Source organism: Macrosteles quadrilineatus, unplaced genomic scaffold, assembly GCF_028750875.1.
Source record: "Macrosteles quadrilineatus isolate MER2022 unplaced genomic scaffold, UCM_ALF_1.0 Scaffold_6__1_contigs__length_79288215, whole genome shotgun sequence".
NCBI lineage: Eukaryota > Metazoa > Arthropoda > Insecta > Hemiptera > Cicadellidae > Macrosteles > Macrosteles quadrilineatus.
In genome coordinates this window covers 52024778-52051587 of record NW_026542599.1, presented here as the reverse complement: position 1 = coordinate 52051587, position 26810 = coordinate 52024778, and the positions used below count along the sequence as shown (strand labels likewise).

General features: G+C 35.1%; 1 protein-coding gene across 1 annotated transcript in view; it reads left to right on the top strand.

Moving 5' to 3' along the window:
• The window catches only part of LOC128997529 (murinoglobulin-1-like), a 40877-nt gene that overhangs the window by 12970 nt on the left and 1097 nt on the right, over positions 1–26810 (top strand). Inside the window, exons 7-23 of the mRNA XM_054423169.1 lie at positions 659–886; positions 1520–1717; positions 3384–3605; positions 4246–4485; positions 4801–5005; positions 5412–5524; positions 6013–6079; positions 7084–7140; positions 7477–7597; positions 8590–8818; positions 9428–9630; positions 10298–10380; positions 10776–10894; positions 11241–11391; positions 12910–13043; positions 16056–16160; positions 19970–20237. Coding sequence (XP_054279144.1) covers positions 659–886; positions 1520–1717; positions 3384–3605; positions 4246–4485; positions 4801–5005; positions 5412–5524; positions 6013–6079; positions 7084–7140; positions 7477–7597; positions 8590–8818; positions 9428–9630; positions 10298–10380; positions 10776–10894; positions 11241–11391; positions 12910–13043; positions 16056–16160; positions 19970–20237 — 2743 coding nt within the window. The remainder of the gene's footprint in view (positions 1–658; positions 887–1519; positions 1718–3383; positions 3606–4245; positions 4486–4800; positions 5006–5411; positions 5525–6012; positions 6080–7083; positions 7141–7476; positions 7598–8589; positions 8819–9427; positions 9631–10297; positions 10381–10775; positions 10895–11240; positions 11392–12909; positions 13044–16055; positions 16161–19969; positions 20238–26810) is intronic.

The window sequence follows — 26810 nt, the reverse complement described above, 5'->3', positions numbered from 1 at the left end:
AGAACTGGAATGTCGACTTGATTTTTTGCGAGCAAACAACGGGAAGCACATTGAAGTTAGGTAAACTTCTTATCATGTAAATAAAACTTGAGAAAATTTCCTAAATTTTAATTTTTGTTTCATAGCTGTAAGTGAAAAAATAAAGGTTTTATGATTGTTTAAAGTTGTAAAGTTTTTTTATAAACACCCTGTACTTTTAACACCAAAATTAGTATTCCACTATAATTAATATTTGTCCAAAAACTCTTTAGAGCACATTGTGTTTATTTAAATATAAAATTATATGGCTGATACAGGATTTTTAAAGAGGTTGCCTCTAGCTAAGGCTTACATAAAAAAAATCAAGTTCAGGGAAACTTATACAGTACATAATAAGATAAAAAATTAATCACATAACAACTGATTGATACTTTTTCTAGTATAGGACTGAATTCTTCAGTGAGTAGATTGATGAGAAATGAATGTCAGTAAATTTTTCTCTCATCATCTATAGTGTCTGAAGGAATCCCATACTTTTATGACGTATCAGTGCTTATGTAATATGCCTTTTGTGTGTTTGTGTAAGCCTCTGTACTTCATCAGCTAAGCTAGGAAACTCTACCCTTATCCAAAAGAAACTCCTCAAGTCCATATTTCCATGTTTGAGACTTATTTCCAGCTCAACAGCTACACTGGTTGTGTCCTGGTGACAATGACTGGTGGTGAGCTCGGGTTGGCAGACCTGCTAGTGCGTCCCACAGCTGTGCAGCTCACTGCGATTGTCACAGAGATAGGTACTGCAGTCTCACACTCAGCGACTACACAGAGCCCTGTGTACGATCAACCATTCAGATTGCTCTTCCAGTGTTCTCAGTACTTCAAGCCTGGCCTACCCTACAAGGGGAATGTAAGTAAGAGTTTGCAATCAATATTGGCAAAATTCTAAAATTCTTTATATCTTTGAACGCCTGCCATTTTTGGCTCGGTTGTCCGTTTGATTTAGGGTTTTCTACTTTGTAACCTATTATTAACAAACTATTAGTTAATGTTGGTTTTGTTTAAGGAAAGGCTCTAGGCCAGGATTTTAAATTGTAGAAAAAGGAGGATAGCAGCTAGCTTACCTTGAAAGTGTGGGTAGGCCATAGAACAAGTAGAAAAACACCGTGCACTCAATATTTTGTCCCCTAAGGGACTAATGTTATATGTGTGTGTGTATATAAAGTCGTGTACATAGTTGTAAATAGACCAATGAGATGTGGCAACCCTGCATAGTTGACAACAGCCATGACAGCAGCCATTTTGTAACTCTTTCTCTACACTTGACAAAGTCCCTTAGGGGACGAAATATTGTGTGCACAGTGTTTTTCTACTTGTTCTATGGCCTACCCACACTTTCAAGGTAAGCTAGCTGCTATCCTCTTTTTTCTACAATTTATTAGTTAATGTTGGTTCATATCGACCTATATGGTTACATTTCACAACTACACCATAGACTTTAGCTCTTAAGTTGTGTTTGCCTAATACACTGAGTATGTTACAGGTGATGATGAAGAGTATGGACAGCAGTGCTAGACATGCTGTAGGTGAGAACATACAAGTTTGTGTCAAGGTGAGATACCACAACCAGGTTATGAGACTGCTCCACTGCTGGAACTACACCACAGACTTCAGCTCTCAAGTTGTGTTTGCTTTGCCTGATATTGACGAACCCTACAATGTCCAAATTATCTCCCTTGTGGTAAGCAATAATACATTTCCCAAGCAAGTGCCCAAAAAGTTCAGCATGTAGGTTTTCATAAATTTTCCATTAATCACAAAAGCTCTTAATTTTTGTTAAAAAGTGCAAATAATCTAATAAAGTTTGTAGTATGGTGTTGTTGCTCTTAGAGCTTGAACACTCATTAACATTTCATCACTGCCACTTCTGAGGAAGTATCATTTTTGACAAATGGGTACCGGTATGCTTGATTCCCATAATACTTTTATTCTTTGCTGGTGATAGGGTATGAGGTCCCTCTGTGACCAGGGACCTCATATTTACCCGAAAACTAGACAAAGTCGACGAGGCAATCAATTTAGACTAACAGTAGTGGTGAGCATCTGGGGATGGGGTTTGCTCACAACACGGCAGATTTACTCAAAAACTGTATAAATTTGATAGAGTCACAGGTTTTAACTATCAGTTAGGTTTACTAGAAAAACAAAAGAGTTCGACAAGGGGATGTATGACAGATTTTGACCAACAACAGTGTGGCTGTAAAGGCGTAGGGTCCTTGGTTCCAGCTAAATTTACTTCAACTAAAATTATTTACGAGAAAAATAATGATTTGAATGACAAGTGTCTTAGAATGCCCGTATTATACCAACTCATGGCTTAGTTTCTACAAAAGATTTTCAATTGTATAGTTGTATCACAAAAATTGATTCTGTATGTAATGGTTTGTCCGTCAATAAATGATAAATGATAAATGAATTCAAAATATTAGTGGTTTTCTTTACTGTTTCGAGAAGTAAAATGTCATATAACTAATTGATCATTCAAGCATTATGAATTCAATTTCATGTAAAACAGCAAATAACTAATAACTATCTCACAAACCTACAAAGACAGGTCCTGGATTAAGTTTTTGATTTTAGACAAGATCTTATCTAGTTGGTTGTGAGTAGGAGAACGATTGCCAAAGGCAAACTGTCCTCCAACTCCTCATTGATGTGTAACACCAGCACTCTGGTCAGTGGCTGATTTCTGCGGGTAACATGTTGCTGTATTCTCAAAGAAGATTCCAGATGCCGAATTGGGAAAATTACTCATGAGTTTTCCCATCAAAACAATTGTCGATTTCACTGAACAATACTAAATCTTCTTCTTCTTGCAATAAATCTTCATCAATCGTAATTGATACAAAAATTTGTAGGGTCCCATTTTCATAGTATAATTATTAAAACAAATTATTCATAGTAACAACGTAAAATTAAGTTTTTGCATTTTTAGTCAAACTTGTACATGGTTACATCAAAATCCAATATCTTTATTTCTAGTCCTTAAAGGCTTTAAAAATAAATAGCAATAAATTGAGTCAGTGGCTCATTTAGTACCGGTAGGCTGTTGATAGCGAATGTCTTAGGTTCAAGTCTCGGTGCATCCACTTAAAATGTATCAGTACAGATCGTTCTTGTTCCATACCAGCTAACTCCTTAGTCCTTACATTGCTTGATATGTTTTACCCACAGAAGTTTTGAGGCCATTGTAGAGTGTTTGGAAAATACAAGGTTAAAAAGGCTGCCAACATCTTTATTTTAAAAAATCAGCTGTTACCCAATACAAGAATCTTAAAATCATAACCAATTTGAAAGAAAAAATCAAAACATGATTTAATTTTATTTATTTTTCTATGCTTCCTCAGGCGACAGCAATGGACTACCCCACCAAGCTCTACCCTGGCTCTGCAGAAGTGATGGTATTGCAGCCATCTGTCACATTGAATGTTAAGCCATGGTTCTCTCCTAGCAGCTCATACCTAGATGTGTGGACTCGCACAACCCTCGCTTGTGGAACTACACACTCCATATCGGTATACTACTCTGTAACCTCATATAACCAGACAACACCGCAGTTCTTCTATCTGGTGAGTTGATGGGGTTTAAGTGGAAATACCAATTGTCTTTCCACAGTGATTCGTGACGCATGAATGTTCTCTAGGAATATTTCAATAAAGAATTTGTCTATTGTCTATTGACTGGGTTTAATTTATGGTTTAAAACGCTTTTTTACTCAAAGATTGAAGAACAGTCTAAAACAGTGCATAAACAAAGATGATTTAAAACCTCTCTTTCATTATATTAATGTTTTTTTAGGTTTAAAAGACATTTCAAAGAAAATCCCTAAGTAAAATTTTCAAATTTTCGTTGGGAGAAGAAAAGCACTGGAATAGTGGAGATGTTTCTAAACCCTGTTGGATTGTGCCATGATTCTTCTGTCCACTTGTCCCCAGATATTTTTTGACCTCACTCTCTAGTTTTATCATATGCCACTCCATTCTTTTCCATTCCATCTTCCAAATCATTGAATATTATTTAGTTTAAATTGTCAACACTTTTTTCAGAAGTGTTCTTTACTTAATGTAGTGTTATTAACTCAGATCAAATGTGTATCGAATTAATTTTGGATCTAATTAAAAATTAACAATAACTTTTAACTAGATCAATGTGAAAAATTGTCGTAAAATGTCTCGTACATAGGCTGGTTCTAACATGAGTCTGTATCAGCTTGAGAGTCGAGGAGACCTAGTGATGGTGGACTCGATTGTGCCGGTGAAGGAGACGGTTGTGCACCAGAACGATGTGATTGCGCCACACGCCAGTCTGGTACGAGCCTGGCGTCTGCCTCTCAATGTGTCCTGGGCTATGGCGCCGACCAGCAGACTCACTGTGTACTACGTCAGAGGGAATGGTGAGGTTGTGGCTGGCAGTACCAACCTGGTCATAGATCGGTGCTTCCAGAACAAGGTAAGGAGTAAGGACTTTAAACCAAATATCATGAAATAGATTAGATTTAGAACCATGGTAGACGTGAACGAAACAAAAATGTTGAGCTGCTATGGAGGAATAGTTTGGACTTTTGGATACTGAAGTAAACAACCCATCTACATTGTGTCCCCTCGCTATGACAGTGACTAACACATCAAACAGCTGATAATCCTCAAACTGTTTAGGTTAAAACTGCACATCCGCGCCAGCCCTTACTCTGTGTGCGCCGTTACAGTGACAGATAGACAGTTGAGTAACAACACCGAGACAGCTGATAATCCATACACTGTTTAGGTTAGAGTGAGATGGAACGAGCCCCAGTTGAGGCCCAGACAGTTGGCGCAACTTCACATCCGCGCCAGCCCTTACTCTGTGTGCGCCGTTACTGTGACTGATAGACAGTTGAGTAACAACACCGAGACAACCGATGTATGGCAGGAGCTGAAGAGGTTTAGTTTGCCAAAGACAGCAAGAGATAACAAGAAGTACTGTATTAATAGTAAGTATAAATAAAAATCCATGGAAATGTTAAGAAACAAATAGCCAACAACAAAATGCCCCTAGGTAAAACAAATTGAATTAAAATAGTCTTTTAACCAAATACAAGATATTTTTATACGGATCATGTGTGTGTATATATATATTTTTTCTGTTTGAGCTTGAGTTTGAGAAGTTAAATTAGAGATAACTCAAACTTGTGCTGTTAACAAATATTTTTACTATGAAAAATGTAGCCTACACAGTCAACAAAACATCTTTTATCACTTGTCAATTATAGTCTGTCTTGTGGTATGTAAATAATTCACTATATTATTTTAGTGTCAAATAAGGAAACATCACCTAATTTTCTGCTGTAGAATAAAAATGTTGCATAACTCCTCTATATGTTTACTTAAATCTTTCAGAAGTGCCAAAAGAGGAAGAACTTCCTCCAACCTATGATTTGCGAAAAAAGCGCTCCATGTTTGCGCCTCCCCGCGATTTTGGAGAACATGTGGATGCTATCACAGCCTTTGACGTATGTGTAACTAGTAAACATGATAAAACTATAAATAAATATGACTAATAAAAAAGTTGTAGCTCATGATGGTTTTCACTTTTTGACAGTTTATTGCTGGTTTTCCTAGATCTTGGGGCTAATATTAAATTATCGTTGTCCAAGCACCATCTGATCATAGTTATGAATAAGACTATCTTAATCTCATTCGTTCAACTCAAACAATTCACCTTACTTTTTTTCCATAATCTACACAACCTGGTGTGACGGTGTTGTAATAAATAGTATTGAAATCCTGTTAATTTTTTTTATGCTTTTGCCGTTTGACTATAGAACAAGATTACTAAGGACAATATTGTTACAAAAATATTGATTTGTGGAGAAGGAGAAGTCAAAAAAGCAAACCGCAAGCCAGGCCTTAAAGTCACTGGACTTAGTATTAATTTGTTTTGGGAATTATTTTTTTCCGTTTCAAATTTTGTCTAATTTTTATCTTAATCTGTTGTCAGGATCTTGGCGTTGCAGTCGTGAGCAATTTGGTGCTTGAAACCCGTCCGTGTACAAAGACTGTATTTCGTAAGTTTACTTTTAGCGAATTTCCCATATAGGGAATAAGCCGTTCAATGTTGATTGTGAATTGTGCAAACACAAACCCTAATCTCAAAACTTAATCTAGCCAAACCGTAGTCACCCTGTTTCCCCCTGTCACTATTAACTGTGTGGGTAATCTGTTGGATGTAAGTTCCTTTTGTAATCCTTTCCCAACTCAAAATGAATATACAAACACATATGTGTGTAATTCATTGTGTTAGCGAAGTTTATTTACACATACTACATTTATTTGAACGAGTTCGTGAACCAGCATGATCGGACGATGGGAACGGGGGTTTATGGAGTAAAAATTGGTTTTTCCAATGTTGAGTGTTGCATCTAATGGTTACAGAGAAAATTCCAAAAAAAATTAAATTTAAAATTCCCATGTTATTCTTATGGGGAATAAGTAAACTGTTGTATTTTGCTTGTTTATGATCAAATTTGGAAAATGCATTTATTTCTTACAAAACTATTAACATTTTACAAAAAAAAACACTTTTTACCCTCCCTGTTGCAGTAAACCTAATTACTCGTTAAACTAATTCTATTTATATATAGGAAATAAAGGTGATATATTTTTAAGGAGACTTTTTAGTGTAAATCCAATCAGGAAAATGGAAATTCGCTTAGTCTGCAGGTTTGCTGCGGAGGTATTTTTATTTGAGTGTGTAAAATTGATTTAAAAATAATCATAGTGTATAGGTACTCTATAATGTGAGGAAATCTTCTGTTGAAAAAAAATTATTAAGGAAGCAACTTAACTCTATATAGTGTTGAGGAAAATGTGGAATTGTTACATTTACTTTTACTTTGTATGAAATCTGTTCTATGTAGGCCTACGTTTTAACAGATTTTACATAGTTAATTTTGGATTAAGATAATCAATTAGCCCGATGAAAAACCAAAAGTTTTGTAATTTGTAATTTTTCTTGGTATTCGGTTTGGCACTTTTGTAGTAGGTAGGTAACCTGTTTTTTGGTTTCCAGCTGATGAATACTTCAGAAGTAACTGGATGTATAATCTGATTCCTCGACCCATCGTTGGTAAGTTGATTCACTGAAAAGTTTTTAACGGATATACACAGTTAGGCCTAATTCTAAATTTAAAATTTTTTTATAAAAATGTCATCATTGAATTAGTTATTTTAAAACCATTTTGTTTTCAGTTTTAGTATCTACCTTAATTACTTGGGACTTTAATTGTATCAGTCTTATAGCTGTTATAATCATTCAATATTTTAAGTGTATATTTTTTCTGTGTCATTGGCAACGTTATTTTTGAAGACAGAGGTGTTTATTAGTAAATTCTTTCTTTTGAATTTGTATGTCCCAAAGTTTTGGAATGTTCTCTCTTTAACAGTATATTTCCTTTGTCTCCAGCCAACAACATGATACTGGTGACCCAGCCTGAGTCAGTTTCTGGTCTGAGAGAAGACTCAGAACAGCCTCTGATTAGAGATCACTTCCCGGACACTTGGATCTGGAGTCTTGCTTACACAGGGTGAGTTATCTCTGAAACTTACTTTCTTAAACCTTTTTGTCTATTGAATACTTAGATTTCTGCTTAATAGATGAGTTAGTGTTGGTAATTATCACAATTTTAACTCAGGCTTCCATGATTTAACTGTTGAATTATTTAGCTATCTAAATAAGATTGTGAATAGGCTACTTCATAATTTGTTTATATGGAAAAAATACAGCTTATATGTTTTGATTGAGCTCTAGCTTTGTTAAGCAGTCAAAGGAATCATACAAAATTAGACTACACGCATTATCTTAATAGTTGACTCGCTTCATCAATAGGGATGTTAGGGAGTGAAATTTAAATTTAGGATGGTGACTTTTCCTACCAGTTTTCAGAAATTAAAAATAATCTAATTTGTTATATTTAGGAAATTGACAGGAAAGCAGGCTTACCTTTAAATAAGTCCATAGAGACACATAAAACATCACAAAATTAAAAGTAGAAATTTTCGTGGTCACTGACCACTTTTTCAACCACTGGAGATTGGAGAAATGGCAATGGCAGTTGCAATTTGAATCTATTACACCTTGTCCTATTACAAGGTGTAATAGATTCAAATTGCAACTGCCATTGCCATTTCTCCAATCTCCAGTGGTTGAAAAAGTGGTCAGTGACCACGAAAATTTCTACTTTTAATTTTGTGATGTTTTATGTGTCTCTATGGACTTATTTAAAGGTAAGCCTGCTTTCCTGTCAATTTCCTTAATAATTCCTGGCAAATGCCCTATCTTTTTATAAGATAATTTGTTATATTGTGCTTTTCAATTTTCAAATAATATTGGACAGTTAAGCACTATACAACCTTTAAAATATTACAAATTTAACAGATTATAAATATAAAAAAAAAACTGTGCAAAATACATGAACAGTGTCACCTATATTAATTACATAGCCTTAAAAACCGTTTTTAGAGAGTGTAATTTTTTACCCTTGAATGTTCAATAAATGGAGGATTGTCAGTGTTCTAGGATTGACGGGGAAGTGGTAGTGAACAGTTCTGTCCCTGATTCTATCACCTCCTGGGACACGACAGTATCCTGTGTATCAGAGATACATGGTCTAGGGATGTCCCTACCTACCTCTGTCTCTGTCTTCCTCCCGTTCTTCGTTCACATCGAAGCTCCTTACTCGATCAGGATGAATGAGAAAGTCATGATCAAAATCGTAGTTTATAACTACATGCAGCATTCCTTGCCAGTGAGTTTTATACTAAGATGTCGCTAAAAGAGCGAAAGAATAGTAAATCCAGTAAAATGAAATTATGGGCCAGAAACATGAATTTTAAGATATTGTAACCTTTTAAAGTTGAACATAGGCTTCCAAGATCCTAGTAGACTGTCTAATCACAGTGATAGGGAGACAACAGCATCTCTGGATTCATTGCAGCAGTCCGTCTTTGAGCCAAGCAACAAATCAACAGTTCAGCAGATTTGACTTTTATCGATTAAATCTTCTGTTGGTTTACTGGTACCCTGAAAAACAGAACATTTTTGCCACCAAGACTGATTGTACGAATATGATAGGTTACGTACCTTTGTCTGTTTTCAGTCTTGAATATAGAAGTCTGGGGATTACTAGTGACAGCGTTGTTGAACTAAAAAAAATACTGACTGACATATCGGATGCTGATGCATTGCAGCAATCCATTTTTGAAGCAAGCTACAACTCTACTGACTAAGAATATTAGCTTAACCCTAAAGATGGATTTCTGCAATGCATTTGAAACATTAGTTAGTGATTTTCCCAGGTCATATCTCAAATACAACATCTATTATGTCAAATTTATCAGCTGATGCTGTGTTTTAGGTGTTGTTGACCGTTTTGAAGAATGACCACCTAGTGGTTAAGCCTGATTGTGACACCCCAGTCACACTATGTCTATCCCCAGTTTCTCCACTCTCCACTCTTATCTCTGTCATTCCCAGAGTGGCTGGAAATGTTAACATGCTAGTTGAGGCTCAAGTTCAGAATTTCCAGGGCTGTGACTCTCCTGACCTTCCTGCTAAAAGGTAAACAACTTAGCTCTAAAGCGAATCAACCTGTTTCTTGGTTTCATTATTAAATAAAATATATAGCTCGATAAAGTATGGATGAATTAAAATATTTTGGATTGGTAAAAATGTATTACTTTATCGTTTAGTAAATTGTCTGGGTAGCCGAGTGGTTATAATGCTCGCCTTCAAATCTGAAGGTCGCTGGTTAGAATCCATGCAAGATCGTTTCCAGACCCAGATTCCATTTGTCATTGGGCTATGAATTAATGGTGCTATCTAACAAAGAGGTTGACGTTAGGTAGTAACAAGACCAATGTTTGGACCGTTCCCTTTTAAAACGTAAAAAATGCCACTGGTGTAAAAACACACAAAATAAAAATAAAAAAGATGACTTTTATCTCATGGTTGTTGGACTAAAACTGACGGATCAGGATCACAGTAAAATCCTTTCCTTCGTACACTTTAGTGACATGATTTCTGAATTTAAAAAGTCTGAAGCCTCAGGAGTTTTTTTATTTGAACCATCGGAAATCTGAGTAAGTGGGAGCTGTTTTAGTAATTGTTAGTGGATCTTTTACTCTGGAGTTCATGCTTTGTGTGTTTGTAGTAGTAGTACTTAGACAAATTATGATTTTACCGTTTTGTTTTGTTTACCATAGAATAACATCTCAAAATATTTTAGTGACACAGTGGTTAAACAGCTAACAATCAAGCATGAAGGATATCAAGAACAGAAGACCTACTCAGCTTTCATCTGTCCTTCAGGTAAGATGATACAAGGAATTTTATAAGAAAAATTCTGTTTCCAGTAAAAAAAATGGCTGACCACTTAAATATCTGTTGATGGGTTTTAAATTGAATAATCAATTTTTTTAACTTAAGGTTTCAACGTTGTTTCAATATGCATTAAATGACAGTGAAATTAATCCTTCTTTAGCTAGTTTTTCTATCTTTAGTAACTATTGTTTTTCTTTGTGGCTCAATATTTTTTAAAGATACAATTTCATAGCACAGTTTTCCCTTGCAGCATTGACCAAGCTAAATATTTTGAGCCCACACTCACATATTCCATATTCACACTCTCCATCTAAGCAAAATATGCGACATCTACTCTAGAATCTGCAAAAGATAGAATTTAATTTAAAAAATATTTTTTACAGAGAACAAAGAATCTTTGGTATCCTGGAATTTTACTCTTCCTCCAGAAGACAACCTAGTACCTGGTTCTGCCACATTTCAGTTCAGCGTTGTTGCAGATCTCTTAGGACCAGCACTGGAGGTACTTCTTTTTTTAGTTTATTCCAATTGTAAGGTTTTATTGCTGAACTTGTGGGTAGTTTATTTATTTATTTAAGATTGTACTAAACTATGATGTTGACTGAAATTTTCATCAAACAATTAATTGGTATAAGACTAAAAAATAATGAAAGTAGAATTTCAACAGTGTTTGAATAGTATTAATCCAATTATACCTACTAATCTGGTGTAACTGAATCTGATTGTACAAGGATACCTTTGGAATGGCAATATTTGGAATTAAAATATTGTCAAAAATATTTCAATTTAGCTTTAAAAGTTTAAGAAATAAAGTAATGAATATTTCAACATCGCACCTGTTGTTTCAGAACTTGGATGGTCTATTACGTCTGCCAATGGGGTGCGGAGAGCAGAATTTGGCAAGATTGGCTCCAAACTTGTATGCTCTGAAATACATGAAAGCTATTGGTAGTAACAATGAGGCTCTTGTAGCTTCAGCTGTTAAGAACGTAAAAAAAGGTGACTTAAATTTGTCTTTTTAGTAAAAATTGTTAAGCTAGTTGATTTTTTTTAAGTCACCGCTATTGTCACACTATCTCAGTCAGTAGGAAATGAAGGAAATGTTGTTCATTAGAAAATGAAAATGCTTGCTGTGTGTTACCTGTGACCAATGATAGAAGTGTGCATTCCATTCCCATGGTAAACTTGTCAGTTTTAGGTAGTTAATACAAACGTTGTTGAATTGAGCCTCTGAGTGTGCTAATATCTATTACAGATTTCTGTCTACTAATAAATTATCACTCACCCAAACTGTAGAGAAAGTTTTTTTCACAGTTTTTATGTCACATTAAGTATTAACCTATCATAATGTCATAAATTAAGGGAGAAAAATTTTTTTGAAAGTAGAAGGAATGTCTATACCCTGCATCAGGTTGAGTTGTGATATGCTGACTCGTGACTGTAAGGTTAGACCAAGACAATGGCTGGGCTGACCCTATGAATTAATCTCTGCAGTCGCTCTTCACTGAAAACACCACTTAAATTACTATTTTTTTTTTAATTAGTAAATTAGTTAAATAAATTGAATTTTTGCTTGATGTGTTAAATATGTATATTTATATTAGATTAAGAAATTTTATTGTATTTTTATTTATTTATATTTAAGTTTGTCAGGTTCAAAATTCAAAATTCAAATAGTTTATTGCCATTAAGTATACATGTCATACAATAGGCCAGGTCAATGGAGATAATATACAATTCAAAGTACAATGTACAGAGTCAAGTGTAAATAGATGAACATGCTATACTAATAAACTAATAATACTGGGTTTTTGTACAAAAGTATTTGAGATGTATTGATAATGATGATAATAATACTGTTTATAGTTAAGCAAACAAGTTGGGTAAGTGCCTATAACCAAATAATTAAGGCTAAAATTGGCAGTAAGATACAGCTTAAAACTAAATAACAATAAATTTTTAAATAAAGTTCACAGAAATAACATTATTATGAAAGACTATTATATCACAGTTCATGAAACCATTATTACATACTTTAGAAACAATACCCTACTTAACAATTAGAATTTTACAGAAAATCATCATGTTTGAAAGATAAAAATTCCTCGATAGAGTAGATAACCTTTCTGTTCAAAAAATCGGTCAATACATTTTTAAGTGACTTAATAGGCAAGTTGCGTACATTTTCAGGGAGGGCATTGAAAAGTTTAAGAGAGGGCCATGTGGCCCTAACTTTGCCTGGTAAAATAAAGAATTTTTCATTTAATTTAATTTCATTTCACTTAACTTAAAAAAGTGGAAATGCAATGAATAATTTGAAAAAATGAAAATACAGTCTTAATGAAAGATTGCACGTTATCCTTGATCAGTAAATAGACAAATTCTACATTACATCACCTAATTAATCAGTGTGAACTTTGAGGAACCAGATTTATGTAAATCTACTGTATTGCTAATAATTGCTATGTACTCGACAGAACCTCAACAAAATATAGAACAAAGAATTATTTTCCTCAGGTTACCAACGGCAGCTGATCTTCCGTCGTACTGATGGATCCTTCTCAGCCTTCGGAGACAAAGACGAGACAGGCTCTCTGTGGCTGACTGCGGCCGTAGTCAAGACATTGTCAGAGGCTCAGGATGTTGTTGAGGTTGGCAACTTTGTGGCAACTCGGTAAAACATATATAGGGGGACAAGTCTTAGGACGACTTTACAACTTTAAAACAAAAATAGATATCACAACCAAATTTGGCATATCATACACTACTGGTTAGTGGTTACTGGTGTAGTAAGCTAATTTTTGTATACATGGTGATCAGATGTCACCTATGGGGGACAGCCCTTAGGGAGTAAGTTTAAAATCTTAAAGGTAAGAATAGGTTGATATGTTCATCAAATCAAAGGTCTTGTTAAACTAAAAACAATGCAACAACAAACAAACAAAAACAATGGCATCCCTTTAAAGATTTCTTGAAACTGCCATTTTAAATCTATAAACGGCTGCCATTTTTTACTCAATTACTCTTTTGAGCTCAAATGTGCGGGATTGTATTCTACTGTTAAAGATCTTTAATTTGATGTGTACATCGACCTATGCTCATGTTTATGATTTTCTTCCGTCTTCTAGCAGGTGCCCCCCGGCCCCCCTAAAAAGGTAGCCTATAATAGCAATTGCATATTTAATGAATCTTTAAACAGATGTCATTTTTTACTATATTGTGTATTTGAGATCCGATTTGCGGCATTGTTTCAACAAGACCTTTAATTTGATGTACATATCAACCTATGCTTACCTTTCAGATTTTAAACTTACTTCCCACGGACCATCCCCCAGAGGTGTCATCCGATTACCATGTACCCAAAAAAGTAGCTTACTATTACCAGTAATGATATGCCAAATTTTGTCGTGAGATCTTTTTGTTTTAAAGTTATACAGTCGCCCTAAGACTTAATTGTCACCCTGTTTATATAATGTGCGACTGCAAAGACATATGACTCCTGTCACAACATAAATCAAATCCCAGTATTATATAGCATCAGCCTATGACTCATTCATCACAGCATTGAATTATCAAGTGTGTCGGGAGTATCAAGTGTCGGATTATCGAGACTCAATTTTAGTGTCAAAACTTTCTGACTTTCCCCAAAATGGGAAAGACGGGGTCCTTGAGCCCAATGTTAAATTTTTAAACCAATTAATCAATAATTAATTAATTTTACTAGGGATAGACAAGATTTTTAGTTTGAGATGAGACCTTATTTTTTATTTCACATAAAATTTTTGACAAGATCAAGTTGGATTTCTTTTCTCATACATAACCGAACGAAAAATGCATGCTCGACATTTTAACCTGCTTTTGTAACATTTTAAAACACCTACTGATTTATGACAGACTAGCAGATTACCCGTCCTTCGTACAGGGTTGGCATATAAGTATAAAATGCTTATTGCAGTTATACTCCAGCTTTGCGTTTGCAATGAGGGAGGACACAGTTTGATAAAATTTGCTTCTTTAAATTTACAGTATTCTATAGTATTACATATCTACCATAGCTATAATGTTCTACCACTTCACCTAAGAGAGAAAAATAAATTATCAAAAAATTCGCAAAATATCACAAATTATTCATGAAATCAAAAACATAAACATAACTGTAAACAATTCTATTTTGACAGTTTGTTCTCATTGCGTATCACAGATTTTTGTTGCTGCTTGGTTCAAATCAGCTGTTTTCATAAATGCAAAAAAAAACATGCAGGGTGTTGTACCCTGTTAGTAAACCTTATAACTTGTTAATTCTTTTGCATATCATAGAACCAACTTTTTTTAGTTGAAACAGCTGACTATATTCTTTAATTTCCTTTAAATATGAATACTCATCAGGTTAACATGGGTAACTACAGAGCCATTGGGGTGGAGCCCGAAAGGATTTTTGTGATAAGAATATGCCTATATGTTAGTCGGGAATGTGAGCTATTATCATGCCAAATTTCAGCCCAATCCGTCCACTCCAGTAGTTAATGCGTGATTGAACTTTCAAACAAACACATAAACTTTCACATTTATAATATTAGTAAGATAAGATAAGATGACTATTGACTGGTATAAAAATAATAATAATTGACAAAACAAATACATCAGTAATTATTAAAATTTTTTCAGTCTTGTGTTTTTTTTTAGAATGATTTTGGGGTGACTTGTTTTGGCTATGTATACAGTACCGGTAGTAAAACATGTCTCACACTGCTTAGGCCTACACTTAACAAAACCTCTCATCATTTGCGATGTCAACACCAAAAATTATAAAACAATTAAAGTTATATTTACATGTAAAGAGTTAATTAAATAAGAACGCCTTCTCAAAGAAAACGCAACAACGCGCACCTGTATTGCGGGAATTGTATTGACTTTTTTGCAGGAGTTTTTGACGGTTTTTTTATATAATCTTGTCTCAAACAAAAAACAATCTCGATAAAAATATAATCTTGTCTCCTAGAACAAGATTTAATAAAATTTCCTGAAAATTTCTCAAAATTTCAAGACCTGTTCATCCCTAATTAATATCAAATATTTGTTAGTGGGTTTTAGGATTTACCTTTTTCCAGATTATCATTACAATATGGCTACTCATAATTTCTAAAAGTAATGGAATTATCTCTCTGTAATTGTAAATATACTTTGTAGCTGAGTGTATATTTGTCTGACAGTCAAAAGTTTGTCTCGATCAATCCTGAGAAAAGTCAGTAGCCTGATGGGTCAAAACATAGACAAAGAGAATGAAATATAGACTGTCAGCCGTGCTGCAGTTACCATGGTTACCATAGGTTCCGGCGCACACCGCTGTAGTTTACGTGGCGCGTACGCTTTAACTACCGTGGCGCTCCCAGCAGTGTGCGCCAGAACCTATGGTAAGCGCAGCACAGCTGACGGTCTATATTTCATTCTTTTTGTCTATAGTCAAAACCAGTTCTAGCTGTTTTCAATCAATGGGTTTTTAAGAAATGGTCCTGACTAAAGAAACGAACGATATAGCCAGAAACAAAGCTACAGGTCTCACTTCATTCAGCACTCACCTTTCAATCATATTATTGAGGTCTAGTAATGATACTCAAATACGAATACTCAAATTATTTGTATAATCTAACATTATTTTTTTGTAGGTTGATCAGGGCGTATTACAAGACGCTGTATCGTGGATTACCCAGCAACAATTAGAGAACGGCTGCTTCCTACCAGTTGGACAACTCTTCCATGCTGAGATTCAGGTAAACAATCACACGTTGAAAATTAGTTGAACAATTTGTACTATTGGGTCTAGTGATCGAGTGGAGAATGAACCATTATCCATAATTATTTGTAAGATAAATAGTTTTCTAGCTTACCTGAGAAAAAAAAGACACAGTTGAAAATCCATGAAACTTAAAATTAAATTTTTACACTGTTATTTAGTTCAAACAATACTCCTTTGGAGATTATTTCTGCAATCTACTCCCTGGAGAAGGCCTATCTTAATAAGAAATATCAGTGTTATTTTTACCTTTTATTGTGTGCTTATCAGCACCTGCACTCCTGGACTCTAATTTTCTCAGATCTTTAGCTGTACTAAAAAACTCCTATCAGCCACTTGGCTTTCCTTTACAATATCAATAACTAAACAACGGGTGTGTACCGAGAACATGGTTGATTGATAGCTATTGGAGTTCTTTGCATTCTCACCTCTATACTACACATGGTTAGAGTATTTTGCTTTGTAGTATGTGTAAGAAATTTGATGGAGGAAAGGTGATCGGAGAACACTAATATCTTGAAGTAAACTACTCAGAGTGCAAATGCAAGGTTTATTTTGGATCATGGCTGTAGACTGAGACTAAGGCTCTTATTAGACGAGGCAGCCAAGTTGTGCAACCAGCCGGGCAGCCAGTCGCCTGTCTGGCTGCCTAGCGTAGCTACCAGTAGAGCAGCCACAGGGCAGCCACAAAATTACCAACTAGGCCAGTCTCTTGTTGACAGTGGAACAGTGTTGGTGGAACAGTTCTGTTGGGGAGAGACGCTGTCAGAATGCGAGATGAATATTTGCTTCTTCTGCTACTCATGAAAAAGAGAAGATGAAGGAAGAGGAGAATGCATATACATCCTATTCTTTCATAAAGAACAGAAAAATGATTATATTACACCAATTACACAATTATATTACAAGAATACTGAGGAAAACAACACACAATGATGTGACCGGCAGAGATGAACGCACTTCCACGAGTGATGATCTACTATACTGATGTGTGGCAGCGGGCGACTGGCTGCCCAGTGTAATAAGATCCGTAAGCTACACAGGAGCGCGACCAGACCGAGCAGCCAGTGGTTGCCTGTGCGGTCGCCGGGCTCGGCAACCAGCCGGCAGCCAAACAGTGGCTGCGCAACTGGCTGCCCTCGTGTAATAAGCTCCATAAGAACCAATGCCCAGTGACTGGCTGCCTGGCTGGCTGCGCAACTTGGCTGCCTCGTCTAATAAGGGCCTAAGAGTGGGGAATGACCTGACCGGACAGAAGTAGCGTGTAACGTCATCGGATAACCATGAGCTTGCTTTTTGAAAACTACCTGATTGTACATAGTTTTTTTTCTGTCGCCTTCACATCCTAGGACACTAGGTTCTAGCCAGGAACTCTTCTTACAAATAACTTGAGGCTAATTCTATAGGATCGCGACATAATCACATAGATAAAATCCATTGGTGATTAGCAGGATTTGAACCCAGGATCTCGGGCTCTGAAGCCCCACGTTCTGGAACTAGACCAGCTCTCTCTCTCTCTCTGATTATACAAAGTATCGACAGTGAAATGATTATAAGACTATCAACATTGGGTACAATTTTGTTTTTCTGATGTTACCATAGCTTCACCAAACTAAATTAAAAGTTCTTTTTCACTAAAATCTCTGATATTCTGCTAGCAATGAGTGATACTGACTCAGATTCAGACTCAAAGAGCGACCAAAGTTCTCACTTTAACTGTCAATGTTTCTGGAAATCTGCGAGCAAACACCAACCTCACCGAGTTAAAAGTAAATGCAACACAAATTTGAAACGAGCGACAAAAAAACTTCCAACCCGTTCAAAAAGTCAACTTGTGCGAAAAGCACACTCAAAACACAGAATGTTGAACAAAAGTAAGCATCAACTCAAAAAGAAACGTAGAATCTCAAATGTTGAGAAGAGAAAGAGCAAATCTTCGGTTGCTAGGAGAGTGAAAAGAGTCAGAAGTGATAGTACAATTGGAGGAGAAGGAAATACTGAAGGAAACCAAAATGGCGGCAAAAGGAGAAGAAGAATGGAACCGAAAGGATGTGGTCCTGGTGGTTGTTTGTGACAAAAGAATAGTGTTCTAGGGAAGTTCTGAATTATGTTTTGAATGTTTTGTACTAAAAAATTTATTAAAAGTTATCAACAAAGTAATTTACTCGTTGACTTACTTTAACCCTTAAGATATCACACATTAAGCTGACAATTAAAATATAAGTTACATGTGAAACAATATAAAATTCAATACTCTTAACCACTGGTAGATAGGCACCTACACAAGCAGGATTCCTAGCATTAATTTTCATGTTAAAAAACATTAGGTAAATTAATTGTTTTATAGGTACTCTAAATAATTTTGCTGTGATTGTGACATAGGCTACTTTAATTTCAGTTTTTCACTTTTGGTTGTGTATTTTTTATGCTATAAAATTGATCTTATTACAATTATCTGATCATAATTATTTGTTGTCACTAATATTAAGCTGTTTAGTCAAAATTGTATTGTATCAAAATTGAGACCAAAATATCAGCACTTAGAAAGCTGCACACAAAGTGCAGGTTTTGTTTGTGACCTGATTGTGTCCTGAAGACCTATTTCGTAGCTCTTTGTTTTGGTGATGGGGGTTTTTATGTTATTTATTGTGGAGACAGTATTGAGGACATTTCCCATCACGATTAGTAAAACACAAAGTTTTCACAACGATTTGGGATTTAGAAGCTAATTCTGTCCTCAGGTGAGAAAGTACTTAAATATAACAAGATCAGTATACAAACCCTGCCGATCCTGGCAAAATGGAAAATCACGGTTTATAAACCCACACAAAGATCTGTGTGGTAGTCAAACCTAATTAACCCCTTAACCGCCGTCTAAGTAGCCTAGTCAAAATCCGCCATTGCCACTTATTTTTGCCGTTTTTTGATGATTTTTACTTGTGATTCAAAAAATTGTACCAGTTGTTTTTTTAAATAAAATAGTTATCAATATTGTTTGTAGACATCTTCAAAAACATTAAGCTTTAACAATACTAAAATTTGAGATTGGGGGGGGTGGGGTTCGGGGGTTTCTTGAGTTAGGCCTATAATAAAAATTAGGCCTACAATAAAGTCTACAACTCTAATAAATCGTCATCCTCAAGCATGTCACCAGCCATTACGACTAATATTTACTACTCATTCAACACTACCAAGTAAATAACCACCAAAAATCACAATTTTAATGACACGCATAATGTACGTAAGCGTTACGTAAGCTTCTGCAAGCACGAGTTTTACTGAAACTACGAACGGAACTGATCGGGACCATTACTGACCTATAATACCACTAAAATCCACCAGATTGCAGCACTAATCAAGCAGCACTGTCAACAACTTTTTTACGTACGTATATCAGAGATAAGGCGGGAAGTGAGCTGTTAAAAATAAAACACAACAGCTGATTACGTCAACACGAGATAACTCGTACGTGGCGGTTGCTCTGAAAACTAGTATCGCCCGGCATATCTCGTGCGTGGCAGTTAAGGGGTTAAAACAAAAGCCCTCAATAAACCCATATAATAGTAACAATCAATAAAAGCTAGGAGAAGCCAATTTTCATGTTTGCACAAGATGGAAACCTAACCAAAACTTTCTCTGCTGATTGCGGGATCAGTCCATAACGTCATGAGAACTTTTTTATCATTCATGATGGAAAATGTGTGCAGTTAATTATCTCTTAAAAACCATATTTTGTGGTTTTGGAACAAATACACTTTGTATTTTACAAAAATGATTTATTTCTAGGACGAAGGACCTGATGACTCCACTACAATTCTCTCGGCCCTGGTGCTGGCCAATTTGGCTGGTTCTGCAGTAAGACTTGCGCCAGCCGTCAGGAACAATGCTGAGTTTTGTCTCAAGTCAGCCTCAACTTCCTCCAATCCACAGTTGCTGGCATTGACCGTCCTGGCACTCTCTAGGTTTGGCTTCAACCAACTTGCGACGGAAACCCTTCAGAACCTCAAGAGACTCGTGGTCTCAGAAATTGATCTTGTTCATTGGGGACAACCAGGTTTGAATCACCATGTATTACTAATACATGTATTGTAATATAGATAGAAGGCATTCCATTTTATGTGTTAAGTTGTAGTCAGTTTTAGAGTTTGTTGTTTAGTTGAGCCGACAGAGTGCTGATGTAACTTACTGATTTCTGTTGAATTCGTCAACTGTTTGACCAAGACAAACTGAAAGGTCAACTTATTGTAAGTTATGGCAACTTTTAAAGTCACAACAGCCATAGTATCAAATAAATGGTATCAGCAATCTGACTCATACTTTCTCCCATTAGCTTGTCAACAACTTTTATCATGGGTAGGTGATGAAAGTAACTATGATATTTAACAGGTAAAATCACAAAAGTTGTATTAACTAATAACTTTTGAACCGTAATTTTTACAGGAATTAAAGGGGGGTTGCACTATTTTGTTTAGAATTATAAAGAAAGACCATAACAGACAAATTTAAATCAAAGTTTTTTTTTCAAAACTCCATTTTTGAGTTATTTTATGGAAAAATAAGCTACAGACTTTTGAACCGTAATGTTTACAGCAATGGGGGTTTGCACTATGATGTTAAGAATTATAAGAACCATCACATACTAATGTAACGGTTGTATTCCCCTTGGAATACTAACCACTACTTTGGGTGACGTAGCTCAGGAATGAAACTCAGCACTCGCTTACAAAACCCAACTTTATTAATTACTCAAAACAACACAAAAAACGTAAAGCTAAACTAACAATCATAAAAGGTAGAGTAGACTGGAACTGTATAAATGAGTTAGGAACTTAAACCCCAATTTGGAAAAGACTCTAAACCCCAATTTTGAAAACCCTTTACATTGTCTTACCTGGACCCAAGGCCAAGGGCCTTGGGCTCCAGCTCCCCCAGCAGGACCCTGTCCTCCGGTGCACCACACAAACCACTCCACACAAAACTGACCCCTTGATCAAGTGCACTGGCCTACTTAAAGCAACAGCCTTCAGTAGGTCAGCACAACAAGTTATTGTTTAACAACACTACCAGCCTACTCACACAACATTGCCAAACACTTCCTCTTTACAATATTTGACCCTCCTATTACACTAATTACAATAAAAACCGGCCTAAATACAATTTTCTCTTATTTTAACCCTTTGCGGTTTGTTATGAAGTCTCCCTAATGTCCTTTCATGTATCTTAGCATCTTAGGCCACTCATATTGTGCCCAGAACCATTCCTCAGTCAAGTATTGGTGGTTACGCGCCACGTCTGTCCGTCAGATACATTAGACCACTCATTGTGCCCACTAGTGATATGCTCGAACGGTCTCTAGGCCACTCATAGTGCCCGAGTTATAAATTTGTCTGTGAAAAACTATCATTCTGTAGGCCCCTAAAAGGTGTTGCACTCTGCTCAACGTTTATTTAACTATACTAAAACTGTGTCATTTAAGCTAGTGTCTAGCCTTTTGTTTTAGGAATTACACTCAACCAGCGGCGGTTCTCATCGGGCCTTATTTATACTATATTATATATTTTTATGTTCGTGCAGTTAAGATATTGTATGTTTAGTTTGTTTTTGATGTAAATTTGTGAAGTTATTTAATAATTGAAATATGAATCCTGACTATTAGAAGGGGTTTACTGGATGATGTTTTGGGATTTCATATCAAGTACTTTTTTATATGTGTATTAAACTGTTTTAGTTATAGAAAGATAGATTTGATTTTAAACGCAATAAACTGAAATGTTTATTCCAACTGTACTTTAAAATTTGAAAGATTACAGGTTTTACATGTTTACCTTTGTCAAACGAGTTTCCAGAAACAGCTATACCTACTGAGCCTAAATCTTAACATTTTAATCATTGGAATTTGAAGAAAATTTTATAACCTGCCTTACTTTTAGTGTTGCTAAATTTATCACAAGGTTATCTCGTAGGAAATAATAGTTTAATCGGCTGTCCAAAAAGTTAAAATACCAGTACTAAGCTTGTGCGTAAAGTTTACTTTAGTGCAACTTTATATTAGTGCGTTAAACTTTAGTGCTATAATATATATTTTTTTGTTTTAGTTTTTATATAATATTGAACCTTCCATCAATCGCATACATATATGTTGGTCGTAAGTGAAGAATGGAGTAACAGTACCAAGCTATTAAATAAGTGATTCAATGATGGTTAAATCTCCAAACATTTGTTGATTGTTATTATAAACATAGTCTCCTCAGGTTATGTTATATTTGTGATTTTAAAAGATTGAGTTAGAAACAAATAGGGGTGTGTGATGCATCGAAACTCCGATTCGATTCGATGCATCCAATCGTGATTTGATTTAGTGGTGGTCAAAAAACTATTTGATTCATGTGGGAATCAGTATCCATAAACGAAAAACGCCTGCAGAAAGTCAATGCAATACCCGCAATACAGAAGCCCGTTTTTGCGTTTCCTTTGTGAAGGCATTCTTATTTAATTAATTCTTTGCATGTAAATATTGCTTTAATGGTTATATTGTAAGGTTGCAAGTTAATTTATGCATTTAATTTGATTTGACTGAACTTGCTTGACATTATTTTGAGGTACTGGAACAGTAAAACACTGGCATTCTGTTACAAGAGGAATGTAATACTGTAAAGAAATTAAGATTCCTAAACTACATGGTATATTAGGTGAGGTTAATACTTCAGTATGATAATTGTTTGTTGGGCATCACTCACCTTATTGAAATCACGAGAATGTAGTCCTTGTCATATCACAATAATACAATTGCACATAAAAATATACAAAAATAAAAATAAAACTAAATTTAAAATTTCAGACCAAAGTTCTCAACACCGACGTTTCGCCGCACCAAAATCAACGTGCGGCGTTTTCAAGGTTATTTCTCTTCTCACGCAATCGTTGTGAGCGCCTAACCACGACTCATGAGTTAGACGAGTGACTCATGAGTTTTATTTTTATTTTTGTATATTTTTATGTGCAATGAACTGTGTATTATTGTGATATGACAAGGACTACATTCTCGTGATTTCAATAAGGTGAGTGATGCCCACAAACAATTATCATACTGAAGAAATTAAGAGTAAAATAACAAATTACAGAACGATGAGTACAGATTGAACAAAAAAAAATTTAAATACAATGGAATAAAAATCGCAAACGACCAGCAGAGAAGGGGTATTTTAAAAGAAAGAACTTAAGCCAAGATCAAAAGATTGAAAGCCTGGTGATTAGGGAGATGGAGTGCATGGAAAAATAAAATAATAAGTGAAAGTATAAATTAGAATTATAAAAGTATATGTAGTAAATATGAAATTAAATTTAAAAGAAAAATAATAAAAGAAAACTAAGTTTACTCTCAAAGAATTTCTCTCTCGGGAGAGAGAATCAAATGTTTAAAATATTTTCTTTTAATTATTTTGTGAGTGAGCAAGCAGATTTAGAATTACAATAAATTATGGTTACAAATGGATTTAAATTGATACATACATATTTTACTTGATGTCTGCACAACCTAGCTTCTGCCACTAAAGTGACAACAGGCCATTGGAGCTAAACTTGTACACATACACAACACACACGCGCAAAACTTCATCAAAAAATTAAAACTATTTTGGAGACTAAACTCCCACTAAGCCGATTTCTAGGAGACTGTCGATTTCTTCTGCAGATAATCTAGAGGGTCTCCACAGATGCCGAAACGTCTCCGCCAATCGGGTGGTGAAACTTCATACAACCAGGGTCTTCTTTCAGCTGATTGGTTTTTGTGAGTCCACGTGATTTGCACACGTGTAGAGACTTCCTGAAGTTTTTTGGCATATTCTCTATCTCTGTCACCGGAAAACGGATGCGTAGTATGCACTTACTTTTGGGAACAAGCCCAGACTGTCTGATCATTAGAAAATATTGTAAACAGGAAATGATGATTAGGAATAACTGCTACAGAGATTGAGTATTGAAAACAGGAATAATGGGTAGAATTACCAAGTTCAGGGAGCTTGTACAATATGAATTGAAATATGTTTCAGGGTTTCAGAACTGGTAAAGTTACAGAAATGAAATTTTGAATTAAATTTGAGTTGGTAGTTACAATAAAATGTTTTGTTTTGACATTGCATTTTCAGGAAATTTTAAATCTCATTTTAGAAGACAAGATTTTATTTTGATTAAGATTTGTTCGAGACAAGATTATAAAAAAACATTAAAAAACCCCGGCAGAAAGTCAATGCAATACCCGCAATACATGAGCGCGTTTTTGCGTTTCCTTTGCGGAGGCGTTCTTATTTAATTAATTCTTTGCATGTAAATACTGCTTTAATGGTTATTTAATGTTTTGTTTTGACATTGCATATTCAGGAAATTTTAAATCTCGTTTTACAAGACAAGATTTTATTTTGATCAAGATTTTTTTTGAACAAGATTATAAAAAACTTTTAAAAACGCCCGCAGAAAGTCTATGCAATACCCGCAATACAGGAGCGCGTTTTTGCGTTTCCTTTGTGAAGGCTTTCTAATTTAATTGATTCTTTGCATGTAAATACTGCTTTAATGATTTAATGTTTTGTTTTGACATTGCATTTTCGGGAAATTTTAAATCTCGTTTTCCCAGACAAGATTTTATTTTGATCAAGATTTTTTTGAGACAAGATTATAAAAAAATGTAAAAAACGCCTGCAGAAAGTCAATGCAATACCCGCAATACAGGAGCGCGTTTTTGCATTTCCTTTGCGAAGGCGTTCTCATTTAATGAATTCTTGACATCTAAATATTGCTTTGATTTTTTTATAATTTTTTGTTTCGACATCGCAAATTATGAGAAGTTTTGTTAAGTGTAAGTAGTGTGAGACATGTAAGATCTGGCACTGAGTATGCTACCATGCTATTTTGGACTGATTTGCTTGATTATAGTCTACTTTCACTTTCAGGAGATATAAAAATACCCCCGCCAAAGCAAACCTGCAGACTAAGCGAATTTCCATTTGCCTGATTGGATTTACACTAAAATGCCTCCTTAAAAATATAACATTGTTTATTCCTTATTTAAATAGAATGATTTCAACAAGTAGGCCTACTTAGGTTTGCTGTAACAGGGAGGGTAAAAAAGTGTTTTTTGTTGTAAAATGTTAATAGTTTAGTAAGAAATGAACAATGTATTTTCAAAATTGACTTATTCTCCATAAGAATAACATGGGAATTTTCAACTAACATTTTTTTGAATTTTCTCCATAACTATTAGGCACATAATAACGCTTCAATATACTAAATTATTTGTTTTTTTAAGCTCTACAAAATGGTTTGGAAAGAAATTGTGAAATTTTGGGTTTTTAGGGTCAAAAATTGGAAAAACCTATTTTTACCCCATTAAACCCCTGTTCCCATAGCCCAATCATGCTGGTTCGCAAACTCGTTCAAATAAATGTAGGTTTACACGTTTATACCAAATTTCATCAAAATCGGATCATTTTTGCTAGACTTATCGCGCTAACGGATATATATATATATTATTTTCTTGCATATATATTTATATATGGATTTGAACGGGTGGTGTTTTTGGCCTCTAGGTACCTCAAAACGAAAAAGTAAATCGGTCCCGGGTCCAGGTCTTACCATAGTACTACGGTAATAGGCTAGCTTATTCCCTATATGGGAAATTCGCTAAAAGACTAATCGGAAGACATGTACAGAAGAGATGCTTCAGAGTGCCCGAGAGCAACTTGGATTAAAATAACAAGAAATGTTTTAGAGTGAAAATTTAAAAACGTACGTTTTCATGTCCCTGGCCTTTTACTTCGTAGATACTGGATTTGTAGTATATTATTATGTGTTTTGATATTTTTTGGGACGGGGGCAACATGTTTCACACATTTATTTGGTTCTAAATAGGTTCTAGGTATTTTTTTCGTATTTTTAAAGTCTCGAAATTCACGACCATGACGTGTCCCTAGGGTACATTTTCCAACTTTCGCGCTGTTTTTAGACTAATTATTCATGCCGAAATATATAAAGCCATATTTTTATGTCATCAATGGTTATTAAACATATAAAAAAGGAGCATATTATAATTTTATTGTCATTACAAACTGACTATCATGACAAAATAAGTCTGTCCCTCGATTTGGCGTCACGACCATTTGGGAAAAATTTTCAACTTTGGAGCACGACAGTGGCAAGCCTGGCGTCGATGGAGTCAGTTGGTTTTAGAGACTAGTTCGGGGTGTACGTCAGGATTGTAGTGCCGGTCGTTTCGAGTTGAAAGGAGAAATTACAAGATTAATAAAGGAAAGATTGTGTTTTTTGTAATTTTGGTGTGTCCATGACCGTACGTAGTCATTCGATGAAGTAGACATGGTGTTAATTTTTGTTTATAAGATATTTCAATTGCTAGATTAACCTAGAAGTCCACTTTGTATCCTCGAACATGAGGTGCAGGGCTACCGCCAGAACAGAGCCAAATTACACGTAATTTCACGACCAAAGTTTCACGACCATCGCGGGTTTTTTCACGACCAATCTAGCCTTATGGATTATAGTGTGTTTGGTCGTGACAATAACTTTAATACAATTGTAAATTGAACAGTTTAGTTCAATTGAAACACATATTTTTATT